The 13,274-nt window shown below is 42.1% G+C and overlaps 1 protein-coding gene across 2 annotated transcripts in view; it reads left to right on the forward strand.

The window, feature by feature from the left end:
- The first annotated feature begins 109 nt into the window (after window positions 1–109).
- Window positions 110–13,274, forward strand: part of CC2D1B (coiled-coil and C2 domain containing 1B) — a 34,858-nt gene continuing 21,693 nt past the window's right edge. The window contains exons 1-7 of one of the 2 annotated variants that reach the window (XM_034064154.1): window positions 110–202; window positions 655–759; window positions 4,124–4,265; window positions 8,487–8,602; window positions 9,386–9,499; window positions 10,603–10,740; window positions 12,699–12,972. In XM_034064154.1, coding sequence (XP_033920045.1) covers window positions 694–759; window positions 4,124–4,265; window positions 8,487–8,602; window positions 9,386–9,499; window positions 10,603–10,740; window positions 12,699–12,972 — 850 coding nt within the window. In that variant the 5' untranslated portion in view covers window positions 110–202; window positions 655–693. Of the gene's footprint in view, window positions 203–266; window positions 386–654; window positions 760–4,123; window positions 4,266–8,486; window positions 8,603–9,385; window positions 9,500–10,602; window positions 10,741–12,698; window positions 12,973–13,274 lie in introns of those variants that run through there. The other variant, XM_034064155.1, reaches the window with a different exon arrangement.

Here is a 13,274-nt window from a genome sequence, read left to right on the forward strand (position 1 = left end):
AGGCCCTCCTCGCACCACTTCCCTCAGGTAACGCCGCCCTGCCCCAAACCAGCTCCCCGGTGAGGCCCCCGAGGGTCCCGCCTCCGCTGGCCCCGCCCCCTCGCGCAGGCGCGCTGCCGCCTTGGAGCCGCGGCCGAGGCGTCCCCGTGCCGGGCGGGAGCTGCTTCACCGGGCGCCGTTGGGCGGGCTGCAGGAGGCCGAGGTGAGCCGGGGCCTGCCCGCTACAGGCTGACCCATCGCGGTGCCCCGGGGCGGCAGGCGCCGGTTATTTACCCCGTTCTCAGCCTATCGCCTCTGCCGGCTCCTCCCTGCGCCGGGGCGGGGAGGGCCTGCCCCGCCCTCACGGGGCGCTGGGGACGGAGGGGTCCTACTGACCTGGCTGCGGGTGCGAGCGGTGACCGGGGCCGGGCCGGGTGTGAGCCGCCTCAGGCGGAGGGCGGGGTGCGGCTGTGGGGAGGGCGGCACTGATGGGCCTGGGCCCTGGGGAGCGTGCTCCGTGGTGTGTGTCCCCCTTTTGCCGCTCTCCTGGTGTTGTCCGGTGTTTGGGGGTGTTGGAGGGGTGTGCGCAGCCTCCTACGTGCTTTCTGCCTTCGTCCCGTTTGCGGTGCGTTGAGACAGGTAGGGATACTGACGTTCAGTTTCATGTGCTCTCAGTCCCTTAGAGAGACTGCCCTCTGAAATTAATGAACCAACATGCTTGGCAGAAGACCTAAGAAAAGCCCTCAGGCAAAGGGACAGGGAGCTGCCATTGCAAAGCAGGTAAGGAAGGTAAAGGGCCAGGGAGATGTGGTTGCAAAGCAGGTAGGGAAACCTCCTACTCTCACAGGTCAGGCCTCTTCCTGCTTTCTTCCTGCTGGAATCTTCCTATGTGTTAATAAGATACTGCAGGACCATGGCAAAATTAAATTGCATGGTGTCTGTTTTCCTGCTTTCTCCTTCAACACATTCTTCTCAAAGTAAATACCTGATATGCAACAGTGGAGGTCTTGCAGGGAAGCCACAATGTTGTAATGCTGTAATCTTTGTAGGAGACCTCATGACTCATGCTTACAGTAGTTTACTACCCTGGGTATACCCAGGTTTATTTATAGCTTCAATAACTATACCAACGCTTGTTTTGCATCTCTAAGAAGACAGAAATAAAAAGACTGTAATATCAGATAACAAATTCAGGGGCACATATGGGAGAACATTAAGGTCCTACACTAGAAACAGGTAATTTCTTAGTATATAGTCATCTTTTCATGGAACAGGTAGACTGATAAGTCTGTATCACACTAAAAGTGAGCTTAGATGTGTGTGTGTGTGTGTGTGTGTTGGGTTTTTTTCACAGTCTTTACCTTTCACTGTAGTTTCAGAAGCCTTGAGGAGAGAAACACCATGTAATCATGGTTGGCCAGTGTGGGGAGTTAGGCAACAGTGTCAAAATCAGAAATACAGCCAAGGCAAATTCTCTGTGGAACAGGTAACAAATGTGTTAGAACCAGAGTGGAACTTTAGAAACTTTTGAAGATAGAAAAAAGGCAAGTAACAAGAGGGAGGAGTAACTGATAAAAAATATAAGGAAATACAAGAAGACATTGTAATAGGATGTTAGAATAGAGAAAATAGCTAAGATGTTCTCTTTTGGTGATTTCTTAGGAACCAGCATTTTCATACTGGAAACAGAATCATTTAATTAGAGATCTGTAACATTGCTACTGCTCTGGTATGAAAGTTTGCATTTCTGAGTTGGAAAGGTACTAGACAATTTAGTCTATTTGAGCAAGGGAGAAGATAAAGGTGAAAATGTATTTTGCCCCTTCCAGAAAAAGGAACCACACTCTAAAAAGATAAAGAATAAACAAAGGATCTGATTAGCATATCTTACTAATTACTAATTCAATACAGTTGGTTATTCAGCCTGTCTGACAGCATGGAGGGTTGTTTCTTGACGCAGATACACTAATAGCTTGCTCACTTGCAAATTAACTCCATTTAAACTGGTTTTGTGCTATGTGGTGTATCAAATGCAAGGTTTTTAGAACGTCTTTTTTTTTCATTAAGCATTTATTTAATACCATTAATTTCATTGGAAATGCTGCTTACAGAACAGATTGAGAGATTTGATGCTTGAACTGCTGGATTCTGTTCTTGACTGAATTCATTACTTGTTAAACTTTCTACACTTGTAGTGAAGAATGGGTCAGGTGTGCTCCTGATCTATTTTGCACGTTGATATAAGGTGTATGCATCTTCCAGAGCACTCTAATCTTTAGATCTCCATTATAAATATATCCTAACTAAATTGTACCCCAGTCTTCTTTCTGTTCTATCCAAGACTGCAAATGTATTAGTTTTGTTTTGCAGAAGGTGGCTAGCTGATCTGCCCAGTGCCTTACAGGATCAGGGCTAGCAAATAGGTGCTGCTCTTGAATACTGTTCCTGGTCCTTGGAATCCATGTTTCTCAGCCATATTTCATACTCTTCTTGGGGATTATAGAAGAGTTCAAAGAGAGTTATAAAACATTTCAAGGTGGTAGCCACCAACATCTTGATTCCTATAGGATTACAAAAGGTTGTTACACAAGTTTATAAATTGACAGGCAGCTTCAGCTTCTGGCATCACTCCACATCCTCAGAGGCAGGAGGAGATTTGTTAACCCTTGTGATAATGACAACTGAGTTTTATTCTCTTGACTTGAGAGAGGCTGCACTGCTGCCCGCTTGGCCATGTGAAGATGGATAAGTCACACTGAGGCCTGTGCTTAGAAAAAGTCTGAGGAAAGTTACTCTGACTACTTCATAGGATGAACCTAATTCAGTTAATTCATGTTTATAAAAAAAGCTTAGCATGCAGAAATAAAAATGTTATTTCTGGGGCAGTTAGTGTCTTAACCAGCCATAAAGCAATTGTGATAAAAAGATATCTTAGAAGAATACCTTTTAGTCTGAGACCTCAGGTTTCTCTGATACCTATGTCATTTGGCATATTTTACAACAATTGAGTGATAACCCCACTACTTTGACAGATTCTGATTACTGTTATTAATAAGATTGCCTGAGATGCTGTTGCTTAGCTGGTATGATGATAAGCAGCATAAGATGATATGTTGCTTAGCTGATGATATGGCCAGACAGTTGATTGTTTTCTCCAGTGTTCCATAGGCATTGCTGGATTTGTAATCCATAAGGCTGTGTATGTGCATGCATCTTCCATGTGTTTATGATTTACAAACTGAGGCAAGGAGATGTACAGAGCAGTTCTGTGTATGTGAATATAGCTTCTTCCAAGAGATAAGGGGGAAATCATAGAATTATAGAATAGTTAGGGTTGGAAGGAACTTAAGATCATCCAGTTCCAATCCCCCTGCCATGGGCAGGAACACCTCACACTAAAGCATGCCACTCAGGGCTTCGTCCAACCTGGCCTTGAACACTGCCAGGGATGGAGCATTCACTACCTCCCTGGGCAACCCATTCCAGTGTCTCACCACCCTGACAGTAAAGAATTTCTTCCTTATATCCAGTCTAAACCCCTGCTGTTTAAGTTTCAACCCGTTACCCCTTGTCCTATCACTACAGTCCCTAATGAATAGTCCATCCCCAGCACCCTTATAGGCCCCCTTCAAATACTGGAAGGTTGCTATGAGGTCTCCACGCAGCCTTCTCTTCTCCAGGCTGAACACCCCCAACTTTCTCAGCCTGAAATCCCTGCAGTGTACACATGTCAGACTGGTATTGTGTATCATGATTGCATACCTTTTAGCTTAGCTGTTAGCAGTAACTGCCCTGAACTTCCCTGATGATATCTGCTTCATGAGGTCCAGTATAACAGACGTCATTTTGTTTTGCTTTGTTATGCCAGACTGTTAAATTAGGCTTGATTTTAAGGAATCATTGATTGAGTGGAGTTTTAGAGGGAGTATTTGTGGCTTATTAGGATTTATGTGCCTTAAGTCAGTTAGTGATTAATGCCTGGTGTGCATTATTTTGATGATAGAAGTGATATGAGAGTGGGCCTTAAAAAAACCAAAGAGCAGAATCCAGAATGCATGACAGTGTTTCAATAATCCATGCAATGTGATCAGTTTGAGTGCCATCTCTGTTCTAACTGCGGTATTTCATTTTCCTTTGGCTCCAGCTGGGGCTTTTTGTAGACTTCAATCCAGAAGAGATGCTGCTGGCTGCAGAGGATGGTGGGGATGATGGGGACCTTGAAGCAGAGCTTGCAGCTATCACAGGAATGAAAGTGAAAGAAGAGAAATCAAAACCAAAAGTGAAAAGTAAGTTGTAGTGTTTGGATTTTGTTTATTGACAACTACAATAAAATTATTAAGCCACTTACTTACAAATCACTGACTTATCTAAAATGTTATTTCATCACTGATAGAAGCTGAAATTGCAACGACTGTTTCCTTTACTTTGAAAGGTTTAAATTGTAACTCCACAAGATGGGCACAAGCTTTATTTGTCTGTACTCTTGTAGCCACAGGGTAAGGATGCGTGATGGCTAGCCAGTTTAATGACTAAAGACATGCTTGTTTAGCCTATGAAGCCATAAAAAGGTGTAGTAGGTGCTAGATGAATTAAAAATGGGAATTGTTTCTTGTGGAGGGTTAGTTGTTGTTTGGTTGTTATGTTTGGGTTGTTTAAAAACTGAATTTACTGAATGCACTCAAATATTGTTACAACAATGAATAACCCTTCTAAGAGGGAAATTGTGAAGCTGATGAAATGACAGGAGGTTAGAGTGTCTCTTGGACTAGATCCTTACTATTAACATTTTAAGCATGTGTTAATGTTGTCTGATGGTGTTTGCCAGCAGCTATGCAGTGGTTTACAGGGTTGCTATAAACTGCTGTAGATGAAGGCTACCATTGAGAGGGGCAGTCCCTAGTGCACATGCTCTGCCTCTGAGTTGCTGCTGTACATATTTACAGAGCTGCAGGCTGAGCTGCTTCAGGAAACTGATCTGTAAAAATACGTTTCCCTTGTTGTGCTGGGTTTTCACTGGAATCAGTTCCTTGATCTGGTTTGCTATCTGCTTATTTGAATGCTGCTGTGGCTGCAAGGTGGGGGTGGCAGCAAGTGGTTGAGATGGGACAAGGAGAGTGGTACCTACCCTTGCTACAGTTCTGCAGTATTTTGCCTGTAATATTTGAAGGGACTTCACACAGAGCTGCAGTGAAATGAAGAGTTTTAAAGTATTTAGAAAATGAGACTGTCTACACACTGTAACTAGTGAGAGGCAGAGGAGGTGTCTGTATTTAAAACTAGATTTTAAATAATTTCCACTCTCCAGATGTCAAGACTGTAGTAAACCCATAAATCTAAAAAGCATAACTGTGCTAAGAAGCTCAATAGCAGAATTTCTGCCATTGGGTAAAGGTTACTCATCGTTAAAACACGCAGAAAAGTGTTTTGAGGGTGAATCTGTGTCCGTTGAACTGTCAGCTTTTCAAATGCTGACTTCCTTCCTGCCTTGCTTATGTCACCTAATGTGTTTTTTCAGTCTCTCTATTCATATGAGGGAAATGAAACTTCAGGCAGTACAAAACTAAGATTTACTTTGCCTTTTAAAATTATGTGTTCTATGGTTTCTATTCTATGGCTCATAAATCTGTTTATATCAAAATCATTTCCAGCTCTTTTGTTTTCCTGGTAGAATTGGGAGTATGTAGATTAGAAGCTCATGGAAGATGAACAACTGGATAGCTGGCACTGGGGACTCGTGAGACCTGATACTGTGAAGTGATGAGGGTGGTGCATGGTAGGAGCACCTGGAAAGGAGGGTACAGTAAGGACAGGGGGAAAACTGATCCTGTCTGGAGAAGGACCAGAAAAAAGGGACCCAGTACAGTACATACAAGTGCTCAGTTCTTGGCTATGCACAAGTTGCAATAATTTACTCCTGGATTTACATTCCAAGGCTCTGAAGGGGAGGAGGTGATCTCTCCCTCTACCTTGAAGATACAGGCAGCAAAAGCTGTACTGTTGCAGCGTCTTAAGTACAGAGATCTCTCCTATCTGCGACTGATAAATGCCAGCTGGTCAGCCACTTGGATGTCTGAAATCATAGCTTCGGCTTGCTGTACTGGATTAGTGCTTCTGAGAAGGCTTTACTGGCTTTTTTGCCTTTAGTGGGGCTTCATATAAGGAACACTATGAGCCTTGCAGTACAGCCAGTGGCCTTTGGATATGGCCTACTGTCCTAGTTGCAGTTTTGCTAAGGGTTAAATCCATGAGCAACATGTTTGATATAGGTACTGAAGCACTGATATGGTAGGTTATGTGAACAAACCCAGCTTTGTACCTGAGTTCATTTTCAGCTGATTCAGCAAATGCAGCAGACAGATGGGATCCATTTTAAGATGCATTTAAATTGACTGTAAAGCTCTGTCCTGAAGATGTATATTTTATGCAACATTTAATGACACTTGTGAGTCACAGTCATGTGTCTGCATCAGGAAGTATAAGAGGCATTTACGTGGATGGTTGGGGTTTGTGTGCAAATAAATTCATTTTGAGTGTTGGTGAAGGAACTTAATAGTTAAGGAAGATGTGGTTGCCACAGCATGAAGTAGAGCTTTCAGTGTGAAGACCAGAGTTAGAAGAGACAGCAATGTAGAAAATGAAGAAGTGTAGCTAGAGAGGCAGAAGAAACAGCACTTTCTCTGATTTGCTTAGCAGTTCTCTCTGCAGTGTTCTGCTGCTGCTTTCAAGGCTCAGGACAAGTGTGATGCCTTGATTTGGAGTGTTCTATTTTTGTATGCCAAGTGTGATTTTGCAGTGGTGTTTGATGTATAAAACAAGTAGTTTTTCAAGGTAGAAAGATTTCCTTGTCTGTCTTTCTGGCTGCCTTCAAACATATGGATAATTCGCTGTGCCTCCTTGTTTGTCATGTTAACAGCTGTAACAACCAAGAGTTTGGCTTAAGGCTTGTGTTGTTCAGTATGTCTCCAAAATTGATGTTAATGTGCCTCATCACATTCAAAGGATACATACCTAGTTTAACATGAGATGGAGAGAGACATTCTTGTAGACTGTATACTGGGAAAATGGATCAACTGTTGGAGCCTCAAGCATAATGCAGACCTTATACAAAACTCCAGTGATTTAATTAGTTGGTGTTTCATTGGAAGTCTTTGAGCTGAGCACCATTTATGGTAAATGCCTTGAACTTAGTTCTGATTTATGGCTGTATGTGCTGTTATAATACATAGAATAACATATTTTGGGCTTTAAAAGAAAATGTGAACAGAAGTTTCACTGGCAGGTGTGCTGGGATGGTTAATGCAAGTGTTTGCATCTCATGCATTTAACCGTTGGGCTAACTCAGTTATATCTATAACAGGGAACTAGAATACTTTTAACTCAAATCAGGTCAACATGAGGGAGAGAAGAAAAGAGACAGAACTGGGGAAAAAAATAGTTTGTTGGCACTTAGGAATGGATGGCTGTGGACCACTTCTCTTCCATATTGAGTCAGAAGTTAATTCTGTCAGTCAGGCCTACACCAACAGTGAATTACATTTGTTTGGGTAAACTGACAAGAGGCAAAGGACACATAATAGATCTAACAGGAATGCTGAATCCAGGCCTTGTCAATATGGACAGTCATGTCATAAATCCCTTTCATAAGTACCTAGCATCAGCTTAAAACTAGATCAGATGTTTATTCCTACTGAGGACAGAGGCTGCCTCAATAATTCCCTTTCATGCATTGAAAGTTCTAATCAGATCTATTTATCAGCAGTGCATATTTATTTTCTCTTGTGCCACCATTGATTTTTATCTTAACATTGATTTTTATCTTAACTGAGGAATACAGTTTTGATGTAACACCCAAGAATAGTATTATTCTCCAATTTTTCCTTGAAAAATTTAAGACTTTGTAATGAAAGAGCTTCTGTTACTAGTTTTGTTTTGTAAATAATATCATAGAAGTATTTATCTGTATTTTAAATCAGCCAAGGAGCTTGAGGTGAATTCTGTTAAGTTTTTCCTGAAGCAGTTGTTTCATCCTGTCCTGCTCCTCTGTCTTGCCCAGTCTAAGCTGTCAGTACTGTGCAAGCTTACCACAGTACCTTTCTCTTTTATGGCTGTGCTTTCTGAGCACTGTTATGTCCCACCATACCAGCTAGTCTATTACAGTGCTTATGGTTATGCCATTCAGGCACCTAGTATTAGTAAACAGACATTATTTCTCTCTGACATCTAATTTCTAAGCTAGGTTATTGGATGCAGTCATTTTCTTTGTTTTACTGCCTGCCTTGACTGTCACTCTCAGAAATACTGGTATTGTTTTTTCCTGGTTGTTCACTTCCCAGTCTTTTCCCTTTATCCATGAGTATACTCTCATTTAATTATGGCACTATCTGATAAGGGGTAGCAAAAGAAGCCACTGCTCTTCTTCAGTGGGTAGCAACTCCTTTAGTGTTTACACCCAGTGACTGCATAATTATTACTTAGGCTTTATGGCTCATTGTGGTTTCTTATTACAGCTCCTCTGCCAATGGATCATATTGAAAAGATGGCTGCAGAGTGTATGAAGGACCTGAATGAAGATGAGGAAGACGAAGCAGATGATGAAGACTTAGAGAAAGATACAGACCTGTTGGTATGCATAACTTTGTTAGCAAGAAGTTTTAGTGTGTCTTTATTGTGTTTCGGGTTTTGTTTGGATTTTTGATGGAACTACATTTAGCAAAAAAAGTCTTAACTTTGTGGTAAGAAGCTAAAATACTGCAAAAGTGTTTCCCTAGATCTAGAGCTTCGCAGGATCCAGCCCCCTGTGGCACAAGTGTAAGAGTTTCTTAACTAACATTCATGTGCAAGAGGGTCCTAAAGAGCTGGGGGGAACAGCAGGAATCCCCTTCCAGGTCAGGTGGGGGAGTACCGCCAGGGATGTTCCCCTTAAAGTGATGTCTGTCACCATTTAGCTACTGCTTCAAGTAGTGCTTGGCCTGAGAGAGCTTCTCCCAAGGAATTCTTTGTTATTTCAGTGAGTGATCTAAGGGAAGGAGTGGTAAGCAGTGGTTTTTACTGCCAGTGTTAATGGATGCTTTTTTGGAAATCTCAGATTTGGGTTTGAATGATCTTTGTAAAAGTAATTCTCTGAACATCTCCAGTTTCAAATCTCTTAACTGCAAATCTCTGTGGTGATCCTAGAGCTTTTAAGTGGTATCTGTCTTCCTATTGTGAGTGCAAGTGGGACCAGATTAATTTAAAAATGAAAATAGACTTAAAGTAAAAAGATTGGAATAGAAGACTTTTAGATTCTCTGTTTGGGTTCAGAGTCCATCCAAAGATTTTGGGGCTTGAGTCTTGATCTTATTTTGTCTTTTGAGGAAATAGAGAAGCATGAGGAAAAGCCTTTTGTTGGCTTTTACTTTTACTTTAGGCGGAATTGCAGGAGGTTCTGGAAGGTGAGACGGAAAGCTGTGAGGATGAAACAATAGCAATGGAGCCATCCACTGCTGAACCAGAAAATGAGGAACCAGAACTGCAGTCACAGGTAGGAAAGAGTTTCATGTTCCTGACAGTTTTACTGAATCACTGCTGTCATAGAGCTTATGCAAGGGTCATAAACAAAGATCAAGAGAGGTCTTCCTGCCCTCCAAGGAAGGAGAAGCTATGCTATTGGTGTCTTCTCTGTGGAAACCAGCGCTGTGTTGGTACAGGTGATTTTTTTGCTTTGTTCAGAGGGTATTTTTTAATGTTAGGATAGAATTGAGGAAGTAAACAGTTGGAATCAAGCATGTCTTGTCCCTCATGCATATAAGCATACAGACTGCAGCTCAGGCTTCCAGAGTTCTGTATTCCCCATTATTGAGCAGCATGCCAAAATTGTGAGACTTGTTAGCACTCAGCATCCTTGGCATCCTTGTGGCATTTTTCTCAGTAGGATTAGCTTTCTCAGCTTGTCAATCCTCATGCAATCAAATCATTTATTCAGTTACTGCCATGTTTCTGTTTATGCTACAGATTCCCGTGTCCTTGTGCATTAGGCCTATTAATAAATGGGTCTGAGAGAGTTTCTATAGAGATAATGGCAATAATTGCATCAGTAGCCATCTGAAAAGGCCCTGTAGCTGTGGAGTGTTTGTAAGTAGCTACTCATAACTTTGCTTAGGCTGCTTTTGTCACTGAACTAATTCCAGGCTGTAGGAGAAGGAGAAAGAGCTCTTTTTGTAGTAAAACCAGGTTGAAGAAGCCCAGAAGGGAGTAAACTAGCGTGTTTTAAAAATAAGAAAAGAAAAAGTCAAGATTTATGCCAGAATAGTTCTTCACACCCTCTGTTGTGTGGTGTTTGAGAGACTTCACTGTTCTCCTCACCTACTCCCTAACCACATGGCTCCAATTACCCTGTGACTGTGAGTTTTCTAGATGTCTCCACCCATTCTTCTCTATTAGGCTTTTGAGAGAAAGCCCAGAGGTGGATCCAGGGACTGTTAGGGTAGTACAAGTGCTCTTCTGTTAGAGAGACTGTTCCGTCCTTGTGCTCTTGGTTAACGGGAGTGTGTGTCGAAGAGGAGTGTTTGTTTTTGCAGTGCTGTGGGAAAATGCGTAAGTTGGATGAAATAAGTTTTCTTGATTTGTTTTATTATTTTTTCTGAGACCACCTCACTTCCTGCTGTTACCAGTGAGCTGCAACAGACAATAGAGAAGAGGCTTGCTAACTATAGGACAGCAATTGCTAACGCAAAGGAGTCGGGTGAGTCGGCCAAAATACGCCGATACGAAAGAGGCCTTAAGGTGAGTTGGGTTCATCAGGTATGTGAATGAGGCGGGGACAAAGTCTGTTCTCTGAAGTGTAGTTAGAGTCTTTCCAGATGTGTGAGTTTGTTGAAGTGGGAGAGAAATTCTAATATGCTGCCTTGAGTTACTTTAAAAGCACTTCTTGTTACTTACTACCAATTTGATGTAACAAATACACAGGTAAAGTGTAACTTCAGATGCCTTTTTATACCTCAGCTTTGTTTCTGTTGGATGGGTAATAAGGGTAGCTGGAGGCAAGGTTTGTCACAAATGCTGATGTTAAACTCACCCATCTAGATTTGAATTTGACTTGTGATAGCTGTTCCATGTTACTTTAAAGCAAAGTTTAACAGCATTCCTAACACAAACACCTTAATAATAACCTTCCACTCACTGCTGTGAGACAAAGGAAGGTGAAACCTTTTCCATGAGTGCACTGGCTGTGCTTGGAAATGAGTAGAACAGGATTTTTCATTAAAGCAATTAAAAATTGCAGCAAGGAGTGTTCTCTTCAGTATTGCATCTTCTCAGCCAGGTGGCGTGCTTGTAGTTCGTTGGTAGTGCTTGGTGACTGCTGCTGTGCAGAGTGCCTTTATTTCCCTGTTCACTTTTATCTGGTCCCCTGCATCACTTCACACAGCAGCCAGCTCGGTCTTTTTGAGCAAAGCTTTATAGCTCAGCACTGTCCACTGAGGGAAGAATGCAATGTCTCACTAACTACAAGGGTACAAAGGGAACAGCTAAAGTCAAACCCAGGGGAGGAAATGCACAAGAAAGAAGATGTCTGTATGCGTCCTCTGCCTGCTGCCTCTGAAAGGAACGTATATTAAACTAACCTGACCTTTCAGAGAGCAAGATAGGCAAAGCAGCTTATCCAACACTGAAGCTTAGTGCACTGTTTGCCACTTCCTTTATTTTTCAAGGCAGGGAGTTGCTCTGTCTCTAAGCAGTGTAACTAAGGATAATAGAGCAGATCTCATTTCACAGCTCACAGTTCCTTAATTAGCAAAATGACATGCCAACAAAAGGTGTCCTTAGTTCTTGGAACTGTGAAGTTTAATCTCAGTGTTTAATTCCATTTCCCGTCAGTCTGTCATGCCACATGTGGAGTAGAGAGGCCTGTGTGTGGGTTGCTGTACTGGTCTGAACCCCCATCTTGCATGCTGGCGGTCCCTGTATCTCTGTTGCTTAATAGGTCAAACAATGTCATGGCTAGCCAAAAATAGCAACAATTCTGGCACTGATGAGATTATTTTGTTGTCTTTTTGTGCTTCTATTTTGGTTTCTGTGGAAGATGAAAGAAGGAGAATTTTTGTTTTGGCTTAAAGTGCATGGTGGTCTTTGAACCTTAAATTTAAAACGAAACAATACAACAACATACTGAGGAAGGTAATATTTGTGCTGGAGGAAGGCATTTAAAAATATGAGCAGCAGTTAACCCATGTTACATATGGTGAGAGCTGCTTGCCATAGGTCATCTGCTGAAGCTCTATTTCCTTTGTTAGTAATTAATGGCTTTTATCATTGCATTAAGCAGGTATGCACGCTCCTTCCTTCCCTAAATCCACATAGGCAGTGGCATTTCACAGTAGTGTATTTTATTTTGAAGACCAAAATCCATCTGTAGTTAGTATAAATGGCTTCCTTGGTGACTTTCTGTGGCAAAGCTGAGTGGGCCACATCAGTTATCCAACAATTCTGGGTATTCAGGTACTTGCAATTATGTAGTTTGGGTAGCAAGTCCTTTGCATTGTGTTGCTCTGATAATTGGACACCTTTCACCAGCACTGAAGTTGGCCTTGCAGGGAAATAGAGAGCTAAAGGGCAGCAGCCTGTAGTGATGTGTGTAATAGATCTCATCAGGTGTAAGGGAATGAATTTGTGTTTTAATGATTTTATGCTAGTAGCATGTTTGATGAAAATGCCTATTGACTTTGCTGTTCCATCTCTGCCAGACACTAGAAACCATGCTGGCTGCAGTGAAGAAAGGCAAAAAAGTCAATGAGGAAGAAATGCCACCTCCTGTTGCAACAGGAAAGAGTTCTTCTCACTTATCCCAAGCTAGAGGAGTGGAGCTAGAGAATACAGGAGATTCAGTTGGTGACCTGTTGGAGAATAAAGCTGAGTCTGCTGCAGATGATGAGCAGAAGACCCCTCGGGAAGCAGTGCAGCATGTGGAATCAGAGTCTCTACAGGGTCATGATGCTTCTAGTCCTACTGCGGAAACAGGTACCCTGATCTGAGGGGATAAGCAATTGCAATACTATTTAATGCTACATCTTTCTTGATATTTATAGCAAAGCACTATGTTGGAACTTCCCTGCTGAATGTTTCAGATAGAGTTGTCAGTGGGAGCTGAATTTCTGGCAGTGGCATCAGTTATTACTGTAGAGCTCTTACATGCACTGTATCAGTATCTTTCACTTAACTTTTCCTGTGCCTCAGTTTCTCCTTCAGTATTGTCACATGTGGAATTCCAAGCTTTAAGGGGTTTTGAGATACTCACTAAAAGACCACTTTTCAATTGGGAA

Source organism: Melopsittacus undulatus, chromosome 6 (assembly GCF_012275295.1).
Source record: "Melopsittacus undulatus isolate bMelUnd1 chromosome 6, bMelUnd1.mat.Z, whole genome shotgun sequence".
Taxonomy (NCBI): domain Eukaryota; kingdom Metazoa; phylum Chordata; class Aves; order Psittaciformes; family Psittaculidae; genus Melopsittacus; species Melopsittacus undulatus.